The sequence below is a fragment of the Erythrolamprus reginae genome, chromosome 1 (genome assembly GCF_031021105.1).
Source record: "Erythrolamprus reginae isolate rEryReg1 chromosome 1, rEryReg1.hap1, whole genome shotgun sequence".
NCBI lineage: Eukaryota > Metazoa > Chordata > Lepidosauria > Squamata > Dipsadidae > Erythrolamprus > Erythrolamprus reginae.
In genome coordinates this window covers 194,940,565-194,958,042 of record NC_091950.1, presented here as the reverse complement: position 1 = coordinate 194,958,042, position 17,478 = coordinate 194,940,565, and the positions used below count along the sequence as shown (strand labels likewise).

General features: G+C 33.8%; 2 protein-coding genes across 2 annotated transcripts in view; both read left to right on the top strand.

Annotated features, from left to right (window-relative positions):
- The window catches only part of LOC139169288 (titin-like), a 329,115-nt gene that overhangs the window by 143,695 nt on the left and 167,942 nt on the right, over positions 1–17,478 (top strand). The gene's annotated exons all lie outside the window — the stretch shown is intronic.
- On the top strand, positions 89–17,442 carry LOC139157362 (titin-like). Its single transcript, XM_070734053.1, has 26 exons — positions 89–122; positions 164–244; positions 1,518–1,601; positions 1,985–2,062; positions 3,220–3,297; positions 4,044–4,121; positions 4,244–4,384; positions 4,473–4,553; positions 4,881–4,985; positions 6,082–6,213; positions 7,566–7,631; positions 8,304–8,387; positions 8,668–8,733; positions 9,002–9,082; positions 9,529–9,609; positions 10,901–10,987; positions 11,249–11,323; positions 12,511–12,594; positions 12,737–13,081; positions 13,400–13,483; positions 14,318–14,395; positions 14,627–14,701; positions 15,864–15,956; positions 16,288–16,362; positions 16,668–16,841; positions 17,366–17,442. Exons 1-26 carry the CDS (start codon positions 89–91, stop codon positions 17,440–17,442), a joined length of 2,517 nt encoding a protein of 838 aa, XP_070590154.1.

The following is a 17,478-nucleotide window of genomic DNA, read 5'->3' as shown; positions in this document are numbered from 1 at the left end:
TCTATCCATAGAACTGCACATTTGATTTGATGTTTCGTATGTGTTCCTTTGCTGGAATAATAGGTGGTTTTTTTAAAGAAAACTGTCAATGTTGAACAATATTGCACTAGGATGGATAAATGGTGAGCACATTTCTAAGCTTCTATATTACATGTTTTTAAAGTGCCTGAGGTGCCCAAAAAGCCAGTTCCAGAAAAGAAAAAGCCTGCTCCTCCTGAAAAAGTGGAGGCTCCTCCAGCTAAAGGTACATAAACTGGCAGAAAGCTTGCTTACTTTTACTCTTTACAAAATGCCCCATTGTTTATATATGTATGTGCATATGTTTGCATACAGGTAGTCGTACAACAATAAATGAACAGTTCATTTAGTGACTACTCAAAGTTACTGAGGCACTAAAAATTATTTGTGACCATTTTTCACACATTTTCAGACTGTTGTAGCATCCCTGTGGTCATGATGCTTGCCAAAAGATTCAAATTTATGATGATTGCATTGTCTCAGAGTCATGTGATCACCTTTTGTGACCTTCTGACAAGCAAAGTCAATAGGGATGCTAGATTGACTTTGCCACTGTGTTACTAACTTAACAGCTACTGTCACTAGAAAGATCATAAAGTGGGGCAAAATTCACTGAAAACAACTGTCTCACTTAGCAACAGAAAGGTTGGACTCAATTGTGGTTGCAAGTCAAGGACTCCCGGTGTGTGCATGTGTGTGTGTTTATTGCAGACATACTTCAATAAAGGATGGAATAATTTACTGAGTTTTGCTTTTAAACACAACAGGATATATAGGAGGCAAAGCTATATACCCTGTTGCATTAAAGGGATTAGGACATTAGGATGGCGAACCTATGGCATGGGTGCCACAGGTGGCACACAGAGCCATATCTGCTGGCACCCAAGCCATTGCCCTAACTGAGCTCCAACATACATGTGTGTGCTGGCCATGATTTTTGGCTCGCACAGGGGGTGTTTTTGGCTTCCAGAAACCCTCCAGGGAGATGGAGAGGACGTTTTTACCCTACCCTGGCTCCAGGAAAGGCTTTGGAGCCTGGGAAGGGCAAAACATGAGCCTATGGGGCCCACCAGAAGTTGGGAAACAGGCTGTTTCCGGCCTCCATAGGGCCTCTGGGGAGTGGCAGAAACTGTTTTTGCCCTCCCCAGGCACTGAATTATAGATGCGGGCACTCACACATACACGATAGCACACCCGCACGCTCTTTCAGCACCCGAGGAAAAAAAGTTTCGCCATCACTGGATTAGGACATTGCAGAAGTCTCATTATAGGATCAAGAATCATGCAGTTTCTGTTTAGGACTGTATTCTATCAGAACAGTATTTTCTAATAATACAGAAGATAAAATAACATATGTATGTTGTACAACTCAGTTCTATTTGTTTGAGTGTGTTGGAGCAATTGTTGACTGTCCAACATCTTCCACCACCACCACCACCACTCCTCTAATAAACATGTCAAAATGCTAACATTCTCCTGTTTAAACTGAATATTGACAGTTCCTGAAGTACCTAAGAAACCCGTTCCAGAAAAAAGAAAGCCCGCTGCAGTCATCAAGAAAGAAGAAGCACCACCAGCTAAAGGTATTTAATTTAAAATTAGACTTTTCAGTAGAATTAACATCCCTTATGTTTTTATCTTTCTCCTTTGGTGCTTGTTGGGTGGGAGATGTTGATCATCATTAGTTATTTTTTGTGTTTCACTGTTGCTGCTATAATTGACATTTTTGCTTATTGATGGACATCAGGAATCTTAAACTGAGGACCATCTGAATGTTGGGCTGGATTGGGAGCATCTTTGCAGAATTTCTAATTTTGTTTCATTTTAATATGTAAATTGAGAGGGATGGATGTAAAACACTGTGAAGTGATATATAAGTCTAAGTACTGTTGTTAAATGATTAACCAGTGAAAATTGTTGATACATATCCAAGGATTTCTCACTTTTATTTTTAATAACTTTGAAGTGCCTGAAGTACCAAAGCCAGTACCAGAGGAAAAAGTACCTGTTCCCGTTCCTAAAAAAGTTCAACCACCTGCTAAAGGTATGTAACACAATTTAAATAAATATATTATATTGGTATATTTCATTGGTTCAGACATTTATCCTATGGCACATACTCAGAACTGATGTGTGATCTCTCAACTGATAGTGCTACTGTGTTACAAGGATACTTGTTTTTGCATTGTATCATCCATGCAACATTGTACAGAACAGAACAGAACAGAACAGAACAGAATAGAATAGAATAGAATAGAATAGAATAGAATAGAATTCTTTATTGGCCAAGTGTGATGTGTGATTGGACACACAAGGAATTTGTCTTGGTGCAGATGCTCTCAGTGTACATAAAAGAAAATATAGATTTGCCAAGAATCATGTGGTAGAACACTTAATGATTGTCACAGGGGTCAAATAAGCAATGAAGAAACAATCAATATTAATAAGGATCTTAGGATACAAGCAACAAGTTACAGTCATAGAGCCTAGGTGGGAGGAAATTGGTGATAGGAGTGATGAAAAAAACTAGTAGAAATAGAAGTGCAGACTTAGTAAAAAGTTTGACAGTGTTGAGGGAATTATTCATTTAATAGAGTGATGGCGTTCGGGAAAAATCTGTTCTTGTGTCTAGTTGTCTTGGTGTTCTGTAGCAACGTTTTGAGGGTAGGAGTTGAAATAGTTTATGTCCAGGATGTGAGTTATAGTTATAGTTATATAGTTAGTTGTCCTCATAAACAATTTTACTTATTTAAACACCAGAAGCTGGGACTACCAATAGGTACACTAAATATACCAGAAAGCACTCATATCTAAATATTATTATAGGTATCAGAGATAGTGTGAGCTACTTATCAACCTCTCTGTTGTTTCTTCCCCCAACCCCAAAATCTTAAACCTTAAATTGTCTACAGTTGATCTCTTCCCTTTTCTAAGAGGTCTATAAGGGGCATGCATAAGCGCACCATTGTGCCTATCCTCCCTGTCCTATTGTATTTCTTTTTATCATTACCTTCTATGTTATGTTTATATAAACTACTATCCTATACTTAATTGATAAAAATAAATAAATAAAAATAAAATAAATAAGGTAAATTGATAAGGCATATTAGATGAGGTTTCACAGTATTATATTTGGCAAGCTCACAACTTTTTAAATATATATATATATTAATTTTTTGCATTTCACAATCTATTTTAAAGTGCCCGAGCCACCTAAGAAAGTTGTTCCAGAAGAAAAAGTTGCCATTCCAAAGAAAAAAGAGGTTCCTCCTGCTAAAGGTAAAAGAATACACCTATATTAAAAAGTATATGTGTTTTTTTGCACTGTGTCCTCCATGCAATATTGTCTTTTATATAGTTAGTTGTCTTCATAAACATTTTTTTACTTAGACATCAAAAGCTTATTGTATAAAGCATTATGCTTTATTATGTAATGTTTCTTGTTTGTATGTTCACTTATGTTCTTTTTTGTCTGTTTTCAATGTAAAAAACTAATAAAGATATTTTTTTAAAAAAGCTGCAACTACCAATAGGGGCACTAAATATGTCAGAAGGCATTTATCATATATCTAAATATTATTATAAGTATCAGAGAGGGTATGAGCTACTTATTAACCACTTATAGAGAAGGCATAGTAGGTGAGGTTTCTCCATTTGGCTGTGTATTAATTAAGAATTCATTCATGGCAAGCTCACAACTTTTTAAAATATATATATATATATTTTTTGCATTTCAAAATCTGTTTTAAAGTGCCAGAGGTAACTAAGAAAGTTGTTCCAGAAGAAAAAGTTGCCATTCCAAAGAAAAAAGAGGTTCCTCCCGCTAAAGTTAAAAGAATATTAAAAAGAGGCAATTTCCTTTAATGATCTCTTTGTATTTTTACCTTAATTGTATGGGTGTTCAGTCACACCACAGTTCACTTGAGTCCAATGCTCAGGCATGTTTATAATTGTTCAGGATTAGGGTTCATCATAATTATGTTTTGAAAATTCTACATATTCCTTCTATGTGCTTCTTTTAATAGTACCTGAGGAGCCCACGAAAGCAGTTCCGGAGGAAAAAGTACCTCGACTCCGTAAAAAAGAAGTCCCTCCAGAGAAAGGTATAGTAATCTTCCTTTAGGAGAAAATAAAATTTAAAAAGTAGAAGAAACATCTGGATTTTACCTCACTGTTCAATTGTTATGCTCTGTCTTCTTGATTGTAATTTTCTATTTTATATGAGCTAATTTTACTTCTATTACTGTTGGAAATTCTAAAACGAGACTCAATCATCTCTTTAAAGTGCCCAAGATGCCAAAGGAAGTAATTGTTGAGGAAAGAGTAATCGCTGTGCCCAAAAGAGTGGAACCCCCTCCAGCTAAAGGTATATCTTGGGATATATTTGTAATAACCCAGTTTCACTTCTATTACTGTTGGAAATTCTAAAATGATACTCAATCATCTCTTTAAAGTGCCCAAGATGCCAAAGGAAGTAATTGTTGAGGAAAGAGTAATGGCTGTGCCCACAAGAGTGGAACCCCCTCCAGCTAAAGGTATATCTTGGGATATATTTGTAATAACCCAATTGTATCAAAGAGTGTCTTTTTTCATTGTGTGTGTTCCATGTTTTGTACTTTGTATCATGCATATTGCTGGTACCTCATGAAGACATTGTTACATAATTGGAGTGGGTAGATGGGCTTTATTTGTATTCATTTTGTACTGCTGCTTAGCTTTTATATGTACATTTCATATTCAATAGTACTGTTCAGTTTACTTCCCACTTTAAACTCTTAAATAAATACTAAAAATAGTTGCGCTCATCTGCCAGGAATGTATGAAATCCAGTTAAATCTGTGCACATTTAATGTCTTTTAAAGTGCCTGGGATGCCCAAGAGGGCTGTTGTAGAAGAGAAAAGGGTTGTTTCTGAAGAAACAGTATCTGTTACCATTTCTAAAAGAATGGAAGCTCCTTTACCTAAAGGTATCTTTACAAAGAATTGGAACTATGAACTATTTTTTTTTCCACTTTTCTGGACAATTTTGTAACTAAATAACTGCCTGCTTGTTTTGGTTTTCTCTGTTTCTTTTAACCTAAATGGTTTGTTTCTGTTTTGGATTTGTGTATCATTGTTACACCCTTGTATAGGACCAACCCCCTTGGAGAAACATTTTTTCCAGTTTTGTTCCATGATTTTATCTGAACATAACCCATCCTATCCCCATTAAAATGTTCTGACACATCTGTGCATTTTTGTGTGAATATATGTGTGCTCTGTTATATATGTATTCCATATGCTTTTTGGTGTGGGGGGATATCTTTGGATCTGAGAAACCATGAGCAGAAAGTGAAAATTTTAAACTGTTATTCTCTGAGTGTTTATGTAAACAGTAACAGAACATTATACAATTCTACAAAGATATGAAAATGATTCTCCATAATCTTTCTCAAGTGTTTAAGAAGAGGGAAGAGTTTATCTAGATATGGGACTAATGGTTTTTTATAAACTTTTTTATAATGTTTACAAGACTAGAAACCTTCTACTATTTTATTTATCTATTGTATCATCAATGTATTATTCTATTATAAAGATATATAATAGACAAATTCCTTGTGTGTCAAATCACACTTTGGCAATAAAGAATTCTATTCTATTCTATTCTGATAGAATATTATATGATATTATATGATATTTTGACATTATATGATATTTATTTCCTAAAAATGGCAGGATTTGAGTTTTTATTTATGGTTTTTGATTGCCCTAAATCAGAGAATAATCATCAGATGACACCGTTTACTATGAGATTCTGTAATTAGGAGAAAAGTCATAAAAAGCCAAATAAATCTCTATCTCTAAAACTCTTTCCCAAACTGAGTCAAGGCACTGACATTAAATTGATATTCATTTATTCATATTTACAAAAATGATTTTCATTCAAACATGGATTTGTAGATTTCTGTACGCTCAGTCCAATTGATGTTCTTTTGAATATTAATATATTTGCCTAACAAGTGTAAATATAATACAGTATCCTATTCCATGATAATATTAAACTCATCCTTTAAATCTCCACAGTAGAGAAATGGGAAGAAGAAGTAGAGGAAGAAGAAGAAGAAGAAGAAGTGGAAGAAGTAGAAGAACTTCCCATTTCTTATGACAGAGAAGAAGTCTCTTATGAGGAAGAGGAGGAAATTTCAGAAGTAACAGGTATTCTACTATTCAAAAAGTAAAATAATTGTCATATTTAGCATAATTGCCATTACAACATTTGTAACATATTGAAATTAAATCCATTATTATATGCTTTGTGTCACTTAAGAGATTACATAGTTCTATTTCAAAGAGAACTTTAAAACAATATGTTTAAGAATATCTTCTTTATTTTGACTTGGATGGATTTTTTTTATTTAAGGAGCACATCGGTTTCTAAATCATTCTTAAAGTCTGTTTAAAGGCACTGTTGTCTTAAATCTTGCTTCCCTCATACAAATACATACATACATATGTAAAGCAATGCATTTGTAGAGCAGCCTTGATACTTCAAATTCTACATGCACCTCTGATTCCAAATGGTGTAGCTGTTGCCTACATAACAATGCATTTCTACATAATAAGACCTCCTTTCTTTATGTAGTCATCCTGTTTTGCTACACATACTGACAACAGGAGATGGTAATAGTGTCCTGCACCACTTGTATGCTAATTCATAGTGACATTTCATTATTCTTAAATAAATGCAATATGGACATGTAGTGTTATAAATGTCTTCCTTTTAATAACATAAGACAAAGAACAAGGAAATCTTTGCAAATATAATTCATCTTGTTGCTAACTGAATGCAAGAAAAAAGGCACCCTTAAAATTAATGTTGCATATCTTAAAAATAGGTTGCGTTGCAATCTTTTATATAATTATTTAGGAATAAGCCGTATTGAACTCAATGTAGTTTATTTCTCCTTTTATATAGCATTGCCAAAATATTAATGTAGAGTACATTTCCAACTTCTCTCCTTTCCAGAAGGAGACTTCAGTTCCTCTGTTCAATTTGCTCTCCTTTGGCATGTCTCCTGGCTATTCATGTTCTTATCTTGAGGATATAACATACATTTAGGTGGTTTCTTCAAGTCTGAGGTGTCACCATTCCTTATTTATGCTCTGTGTTCACACCCTTTCTAACCCTAACCCTAACAACAAGAGTATATTATTTCACTCTTTTACTACATTCACTTACTTCAAGAGGCAAAATATATTAAATATAATACAGCACTATCACTATTATTGTTGTTGTTATATACTTTATTCATTAAACTGAACATTCACAAATGCATCACAAATACCATTGATCATTGTTGTTGTTGCTGCTACTACTGGTGTTTTAGGTTAGTGAATCTTATAAGTAAGGGGTTTGGTAAAGAATTAACCTCATGAAAAAACATAGCATATAATCCAGTGAATGATGCAAATTTGTAACTCTTACTCATTTTCTCTTTTGTTAATTGTAAATTTTCGTATTCCAACTATTTAACTGTACATCCTAAGTAATATTTTTGCATTGACAGAAGAGGCTTACTATGCTGAGGAGGAAGTGCATATTACTGTTCCGGAAGAAGTGCCACCAGTTAAAGGTATCTCATTAACTTCTTAACATATAAATTGACCTGTTTCCTTTGTGTGTGTGTATGTGTGTGTGTGTTTGTGTTTGTTTGTGCATATGTGCTCTTTGTACAGTATTGTCCTTTTAGCAAGGTGATTCTTTTTTGAGTAGCAACTACTTACCTTCAAATTTTAGAAGTAGAATGTCTTTGACAATTTTGGCATAGAACCAGCATTTCATCCTACTTATAGTCTAAGCAGAGTTTCACTCAACTTGGCACATCAGGGTGAGACAATCTTTTGCCCCCTTTCCCTGGTAGTATGTCAGTGCTGTTTGGAAGAGTTCCTGAACAGATTTATCAGAAGTGGGGATATGCAGGAGAATTAGGAGTCTGTACCAACATTGGAACTGCTCCATTGGAAAAAAAGCTGGTCTTGAACAGAAAGACCTACTTCTTATGTAGATGTAGTAACTGGAAGCTGCCCAGTGTCTCGTATTAATTTCATATAATACCTCACTTTTCTTTTGCTGCTGCAATGCAATAGTATAATTTAATACATTCATGTATCCATGAATTAATTTGAATCCTTTGTTCATATTTTGTGTCAAGGATTTCCTCCCTTTCTTTCCGTATAAATTAAAGAGGCAAGTAGAAGTTCTTAGAAAATGTTGCTTACTGTATATCTAAATATTCTTTCTAAAGTGCCAGAGGTCCGAAAGAGACCTGAACCAGCAAAGAAAGAACCAGTTGCTCCTCCCAAGAAAGTAGAAGCCCCTCCAGCAAGAGGTATAAATATTTACTGCTTCCTTTTATTCAGCCAAATGAGATTGTTATTCAGCAATTCTAACATCCATTGTGGGAAGAAAAGGTGGGGAGAGAAAGAAAGATGTTTAAACCTACACTAATTTCTTTTTCATGAATTATGAAAACTATGTGTTCCTAAGTAAGCTAACCTAAGTAATCTAGCCTGTCTTCAATGAAATTTGTGTAGTCCTTAGTTCTTAGAATATATTGAACTTAAAAATGTATTGTGTTGAAATCACTCCAACATTCTAATTTTCTTAAGTGCCCAAGAAAGTTCCTCCTGAAGAGAAAGTTCCACCTAAAGTTAAAGAACCTCCACCGGCCAAAGGTACATAAACCAAATAAACAAGGAATTCTCAAGGATGTGTTTTGCCTATATCTTGTTTTATTTGTTTTATGAATTGCATGTTCATTGTCACCCTGTTTTGGTACTTCTTTAGTCTTCTCCTTGTAATGTTGACAAACTCTCAGCCTCACTGCCTGTCTAATATCTTTTGTAAATTTTAAAAATTAACATTGATTGCCAAAGGCAACTACTGTATCTCACTTTAAAATATTTATATATACCATTGACCTACCTTCATTATTTTTAAAAGTGACAGAAATCCGCAAGAAAAAAGTGGTTACTGAAGAAAAAATGTCTGTCTCTAAAAGAGAAGAAGCACCACCAAAAAAAGGTACATCAAGTTCTAAATTCTATATCTATATCTTAATTTTTACTAGCAACTAAATGGCAATACAAGGTTGATAAATTGCTGAGGAGAAATTAATAAATAAAGTGCAAGAAACCTATGGGTTTTATTTCTCAAACAACCACCTCTAGGAGAAAAAACAACAAACCACTTTTAACTTAGAAACTTTCAAAAGTACTTTGTGATATAACTAATAGAACATAATCAGGAGGAATTTTTAATACAAAGAAAGTAGGGAAGCAAAATATCTTAGTAGGCTTGTCTTAGTATTGTTACTCTAATTATGTTAAATAGATATTTGATGTCCAGTCTTGTTATCTTCATATTTTAATCATGTTTGTAATTAACAACAGTGAATTTTTGTAACTTTGACTGAATCTTATCACATATAAATAATTAATATCAACTAAAATAAATGTTTTAAATGCCAGTTGTACCAAAGAAAGTTGTCCCAGAAGAGGAAGTCCATGTTCCAAAACCTAAGAAAGTGGTAGTGCCACCACCACCTAAAGGTATAATACTTGTTTGATTCTGACGAAAGCCTTTTTATACTAGTCAGGTAATTACAGAAGTTGGGAGCTATCTACTTCTAAGAAAGATTCATTCCAAGTTGTCTAACATTTGCAAAAATGTTTGCAAACTCTTAACAAATAAAGGCTATTAGGTTAATTTGTATATAATAAATTTCGGTTTCTGACTTTGAATTATATATATGTCTTACTTTTTATGACTGTAGTTTTAATAAGTATACTAATCAAATTTGTTAATTTGTAAGGAGAAATTATATATTATAGATATTACATTTCAAAGCAGTTGATCCAAGAATAAAAGGCCGTTTATTTGTAGATCTATTTTGTCATTCAAATGAAATAAATATAGTTAAATTATAAGACTAGATATTTCCCACAAAGGCCCCTATATTACGATTTTAGCATTATGGAAGTCATTTGACTTGGCATGAGACAACTGATTAGCTAACATTTGGGTTGATGGTACAAATTAACTTTAACTGTTATTATTAGATGTCAGTTAGTGCTAATCAACAGATTGAACGGATTTGATAACTAAGATGAAAACATTGTTTCCAGATATATTGGTTTCCATTTCCATAATTTCTATCCAGAAAAGCCAATAAAAGTTAAAATCAACAACTATGTAGGACACTTAATTGTAGAAAACTACTGAACTCTTCATTGAATTTTGGATTTCCTTTTTGTTATTACATAAATTATAAAGTCTTTTAGCAGACTTCTTAAGTGTTATTAGCTTTGTTTGTGTGTCTTATGTTCTTACCTTTGTTGAAAAGTGTTGTCTGGATCTTGCAATTAGTCTTGCTCCAAGTCTACAGAGAGGGACGGCATACAAATCTAATAAATTTATTATTATTATTATTATTATTATTATTATTATTATTATTTGCTATTGATATAAGTTTTTGCAGGGAGTTTTCTTTTTGGTATGCTATATTATGATTAATGAAAACTATTTCTACTGCAAAAACAGTATTGTAAAAAATACAAAAAACCAGCTTCATTTTAAGATAATTTTAAAACCAAATCAATGTTCTGTGTTCTGTAAGTGATATAGGTGTAATATGGAGTTTTTAGTATCTGTTCAGTGTATATCTGTTAAATGCTATTTGTCGGGCTGATGATATTTTCAGAAGAATTGTCAATTGTCTTGTTTAGCAATTTGGTCATTGCCTGGACATTTTTGTCCATTATCCCATTCCTATAATTACTACCATAGAGAACAGCATAAATTTATAGCATGGTTTTCTTATTACTTTCTTCCAACTGCCAGAAGTTCCAGAAGTTCCAAAGCATCTTGTATCAGAAGAAAAAATTTCTATGGTTATCCCCAAAAGAAAAGTAGCTCCACCAGAAAAAGGTATATGATCTTCATACGAAAGAAAACTTCATATATATACATATATATAAGAAGACATTTCTTATGAATTCTCACTTTAAAAAAAAATGCTTTCTTCTAAAATCTATCAGGAGAATGGGCAAGGACTATTTTTCTTTCTTTCTGTTTAATTTCCAAAAAGAAGTCTCAAATAGTTCCAACCATCTCACTGGAATTCTTATTGTTTTAAATGATACTTCTTGTGTGGTATTCTAAAACGAAATACTGTGTCTTTAATAATAGCCATAGAAGAGCGTTGGGGTTATGCAGAGGAAGTCTCTGTTTCTGTTCATACAGAGGAGGAAGTTTCATATGAAGGTATGATATCAATGAGGAAAAGAATAGGTAACTGAATGATAATTTGTCACTGCCATATGTTAAGAACTTGAATATTTATCATTTATTTATAAAAAATATTATCTCTCCAAGAGAACGAAGCCTCCCAGTCTGTTGTTATTTCCAATAGAAATCTTATAAATATATATATAATTGTGGTGTGAAATTTATCACATAATGTTTAAATTAAAATGGAATATATAAAATGGAATAAAATGAATAATCAAGGGTTCTGATTCTTAATAGTAAGGAAGGTTTAATGGCCTAAATTTAAAGGATAAATAATCATATTTGATAGCTTAATTTTTTTTTCTTTGAATACAACAGAAGAGGTTAACAATATAAGAAGATAAACTTTGCACAGTGTGAAAAAAATATTGTTTTCAATTTTTTTTACTTGGATCACTGCTTGAGTTGTTCTATTTCCTATACTGAAAGCTTTGTCTAAGTAAAATAGCTTGGAATAGAAAAAATATTACAGAAGCAGCATTTAGGAAGCTTATAGAAAAGGCCAACATAAATTCAGCAGTTTCAGCACAGATTTAACATATAAATGGTAGTTGCTTTGACAAAGTTGGCAGTATAGAAATAATAAAGAATAGATAGATAGATAGATAGATAGATAGATAGATAGATAGATAGACAGACAGACAGACAGACAGACAGACAGACAGACAGACAGACAGACAGACAGACAGACAGACAGACAGACAGACAGTCTTCTGAATGTGCTGACAAGTTTGTTTATTTTTTATTAATCTTGGATACTCTCTGGAAAAATTGTGTAGAGAAAACCGTCTTTATTGTTATCAAAAAGAATCTTTGGCTTATCTTCAGTGCTATTCATCGACAATAAAGTGGCAAATCAGAAGTGGAAAAATATCTACAAGACTTTGGCTGTAACTGAAAAAAATTCTTAATGAAATCTGAAAAATGCATACTTTAAAAAAATGCATTAACATATCAAATATTTTTAAAAAACACATCTCCTTTTAATTGAAGAGCAAGCACTGTTCAAGAAATAATGTAAACAAAAGAGATGCAACTACAGTAAAGTCAAATATCTTCTTTAATCAGATATGTTATCTGGCAACAGAAATATATGTTGGTGTCTTGCTATTCTTAAAGCTTTTTCAGCTCTTATATGTTAATGTACTCTATCTTTAAAGTTCCTGAAGAGCCTGAGAGAGTTATCAGAAAAGAAAAAATGCCTATAACAATTACTGCAAAAATGAAGAAACCTCCTGCTAAAGGTATATTTAAGATATAAATATGTGTCCTTGGTTTTTTCTGTATTGTTATATGTTATTCTTGTGCTTACGATTATTTGAGTATTCTTTTGATGAATTGTTGACTGTGTGTGTAACTAAAACTGTCAAAAATTCTTTTTTAAAGTTCCTGAAGTTCGTAAGACTGTTATTAAAAAAGAAGTGACCCATGTGAAAGTTCCTCAATATGAAGAAGAGGTTCCTGAGTATGAAGAAGAGGAAGAAGTTCCCCAATATGAAGAGGAAGAAATTCCACAATATGAAGAGGAAGAAATTCCACAATATGAAGAAGAAGAACGATATGAGGAAGAAGTCTCACGATACAAGGAAGAAGTCTCACGATACAAGGAAGAAATCTCGCGATACGAAGAAGTAACTCACGAGGAAGAAGAGGTAGTAGAGGTACCTCATTATGAAGAGGTTCCTGAGTATGAAGAAGAGGAAGAAATTCCTCTACCTCCTCCACCTAAAGGTAAAAATCAGCTTTTAAAAGCAATGACAATGTATATTTTATGAATTTGTTCTTGTCTCCGGGTTTCGGTCTTCATTCAAATTTGTCATTAATTCATCTTCCTACTGAAGTTTGAAATTCATGTGTGATTATATCTTATAAATAGGAAAGTTTGAAGCCCCTTCCCCCCCCCTTTGAAATGCATGGTACCTGCGACACATGAAAAGGAATGAAGCTCTGATTGTACAGCCATAATTAACATCTTGACTTTTGGACCCTACTGTAGGTGCCCAAGTCTTCCTCTGAGCCTAACTTTAAAATCTAATTCTATATTTAAAGTGCCTGAAATCTCTAAGAAACCCGTGCCTGAGAAAAAGAAACCTGTACCTGTTCCCAAGAAAAAGGAAGCTCCTCCAACCAAAGGTATATTGCATTTTCCTCATCTTCAATTTTCCTTTTCATAAGTTTTTAAGAGCTGTAAAGACATTGGCTAAGTGGATGGACAATTATTGCAGATAAATTCTTTTTGTAGTAGTGTCCAACGTAGTTGTGTCCTTTTTGTTTATGCATTTATCTTCCACCTTTATTACCAGCAGTCCTCGACTTACGACCACAATTGAGCCCAAAATTTCTGTTCTTAAGTGAGACATTTGTGAAGTGAGTTTTGCTCCAGTGTTAAATAAATCACTTCAGTTGATAAGTTAGCAAGCTGGTTGTTAAGTGAATCTGGCCTCCCATTGACTATGCTTGTGAAAAGATCACAAAAGATTATCACATGACCTTGGGACACATCAAGGGTCATAAGTACGAACCAACTGCCAAATATCTAAATTTTGATACATGATCACGGGGATGCCAGAAAGGTTGCAACTGTGAAAAGGGTCATAAGTCACTTTTTTTCAGTACTGTTCTAACTTTGAACAGTCATTAAATGAGCTGTTGTAAGTCAAGGACTACCTGTATTTTGACAAATAGCTCAAGGTAGCAAACATACCTAGTAATGCTTTCCTCCTTATACTTTCCCCAAAACAATAAACCTGTTTTTGAGGTAGTTTGGGCAGAGAAAGAGAAGGACTGGCCCAAAGTCATCCAGCTGCTTTTCCTGCCTAAGAAGGTACTAGAACTCCCAAGTCTCCTGGTTTCTAGAGAGTACCTTACTCACTAGACAAAACTGCCCTTGTTTGTGTTAGTTAATGTACCTTAACACATTGAGGATTGAGGGTTGGTCCTCAATCATCTCAAACCTTATTTCTAAAGTGCCTGAAGTGCCAAAGAAACCTGTCCCTGAGGAAGAGGTTCCAGTGCCCAAAAGGAAAGAAGCTCCACCAGCTAAAGGTATATCATTTTGGGTTTTAACATGTACAATTTCAGCTAACAATCCTTGTATGTCCTTATGTATGTGTGTGTGTGTATGCTTTTAAACACAATGCGCTGAGAAAGCGTGTCCCTGATCTTTTCGAGCAGTCTTTATGTCTGTGTTTTAGTGTATTTGAGGCTATTCTTCTCTGCTTTGTGCCAAAATGGAACCTCACGCTCAAAAGTACTTCTTTATTGTTTCAATCAAAGTGCCCAAGAAACCAGTACCTGAAGAGGAAGTGCGTGTTCCTGTCCCTAAACGAGTAGAACCACCTCCTGCTAAAGGTACATCATCTTGTGAGGCAGACAGTTCTAGGGTTATTAACTTGGTCTATATTAAGCAAATGGCATTCGGGCAGTTTACAACAACAGCTGATAATTTCTGCCAGTCCCATTTTGTACATCCCTAAACTTCTTGGGATCAATTGCTGCAGATATCTACCATTCCAGTTTTGATTCTTTCATTTTCCACTTGCTTTGCTTTTATTATATTCTGCCTTGAATAAAATTGACTTGCAAATTACAGTAATCTGTGCAAAAGAAGGTGGAGAATTGTCTCCACCTAAAGGTACAAGAGAGTGCTTTTAAATTGTACATGGATATTCAACTGCCAACCCCACTTGGAACTTACAAATATGGGTGAAATATGACTTTCAAAGTTAATTATGATATCCAGGAAGAATAGGCGGATTTGTAATTATGATTCTCTAACCTATAGTAGGGTTTGCGTTTTGCTCTTCTGACTCCTCCTGTTCTTTTTCTTTGCGATATGCTTCAAAAATCAAATTTCTTAATATCTTTAAAGTGCCTGAGATCCTTGAGGAAGAAGAAATTGAAGTTGAGGTGCCAGCTAAAGGTATACCAACTTGTTCTGTAAAGAAGGGCTTGTTTATCTTGGATATTATTGTTGCATGTTCTTTACATGTGTCACTTTTATGGTCTTTGTGTTGATGAAAATTCATTTACAAATCGTTTCTTAAAATTTAAGAACACTTCTTGAAGAACACATGGCAACAAAATCAACCTCATTTGCCTTATCAAAAGCTTTTTGAATACCAGTCCTTATTTTATTTTATTTTACTACACATACTCTCTTCTGTTGGAAAGACACCAGTATTTTTAATTGTACATTCCAAATAAGTTATGTGATCTGATGTTATGAATCTTTACTTAGTTCTAAATCTCATTGAGTTCAGTGGATTGGATTTCTAAATATATTGGCAAAAGCAGCAAACTTCAATTTAATTTCAGAAATTTATATTTAAAATTTCTGAAAATATTTTTATAATACAGAATATGAGAGAGATAATCATTTTAAAAATCTAGTATACTTCTTGCATGCTCTTGGCTTACACTGCTTTAAAACAGTGATTATGCCTTGCTGTGTTTTTTTCACTGCATCTGTTAATGAGACTTAAGTCTAAATCTGAACAAAAATGTTTTGAAGTGCCAGAAATGCCTAAGAAAGTTGTACCAGCAAAGAAGATTCCTGAACCTGTCCCCAAAAAAGTGGAGCCACCACCACCACCTGTTGCAAAAGGTACTTCAACTAATAAAGAGAAATAACTATTATGGCAGCATCATGATTTATTCTTCTGTTATGCTAACCCAAGGACTAAGCAGACAACTTTACCACTTCTAGTATACTAGTATTGTATTAGCTGTACTGTACTTCTAAATACTCTTATGAGCTTTCTATCTGCAAACATTTTAACCTGATAGTGGTTGTCCTGAATTATTCAACTTCCAAGTCCTTTTCCTTAACCATTTCTGGCTTTTGCAACCATACTTCGCTATCTTAGAAAATCTTTGTTGTCATCATCTTCTGATGGGGGCCTCATATCAAACTCTCCCAACTATTTTTTTTTAAGTACCTGAAGTTCCCAAACCTGTTCCAGAAGAGAAAGTGCCTGTTCCCAAAAAGGTGCCACCTCCACCAGCCAAAGGTACATCTAATATTTGAACCTGCATGAAAATAAATTATCATGAACCATACTTGCTGTTCATGTTCCTCAATTAAGTTTTTTAAAACCCCAATGTTTCAAAGTTTTGTGGGTTCTGGTACATCTGTACATGATTAGTTGCAAAGTATTTCTTAAGTCAAGAAAACATCTCATTTTTAAAGTGCCTGAACAGGAAGTGCTTGTTCCCAAGAAAGTACCTCCTCCAGCAGTTAAAGATATAGACAACATTTAAAATAGTTAAATCAAAAACATTAAACCTAACATTACTTTTCATTCTTATTCTTAAGTATTATACACTAATATTGCTACTGTAGTTCAAAGGTTTCTGACATCTTATATGTTTATCCACGATGAGTTGAGCTTAACATCTTTAAATAAAAATATCTATCTTTCAATTCCTGAAGTTCCCAAACCTGTCCCCAAAGAGGAAGTTCCGGTTCCCAAAAAGGTGCCAGCCAAAGGTACATCTAATATTTATAACAGTAAGAAAGAACACCAAGATTGATATTCATCTATATTCTTAAGTACAGGGAGTCCTCCATTTACAACAGTTCATTTAGTGACTGTTCAAAGTTACAAGAGCACTGAAAAAAGTGAGTTTATGGTCACTTTTGACACTGGCAATGTTGTAGCTTTCCCGTGGTCATGAGATCAAAATTAAGATGCTTGGCAACTGGTTCATATTTATGACAATTGCTGTGTCCCAAAGTCATGCAATCTCCTTTTGCGACCTGCTGACCAACAAAGTCAATGCGGAATCCAGATTCACTCAACAACTATGTTGCTAAGAAAAGTCATAAAATGGGGCAAAACATACTTCACAAATGTTTCACTTAGCAACATAAATTTTGGGTTCCGTTGTGGTTGTAACTCAAGGACTACCCATATACTGGAGTTTAAATTTTTGTGATATCTTATATGTTTGTTAATGATGAATTGAACTCAAATCTTAAAAGAAAATCCATTTGTCTTTCAATTTCTGAAGTTCCCAAACCTGTCCCAGAAGAGAAAGTCCCTGTTCCCAAAAAGGTGCCAGCTCCAACTAAAGGTATGCCCAATTAAAACAGTAATATGGGAGGGAAACCATCAGCATTAATG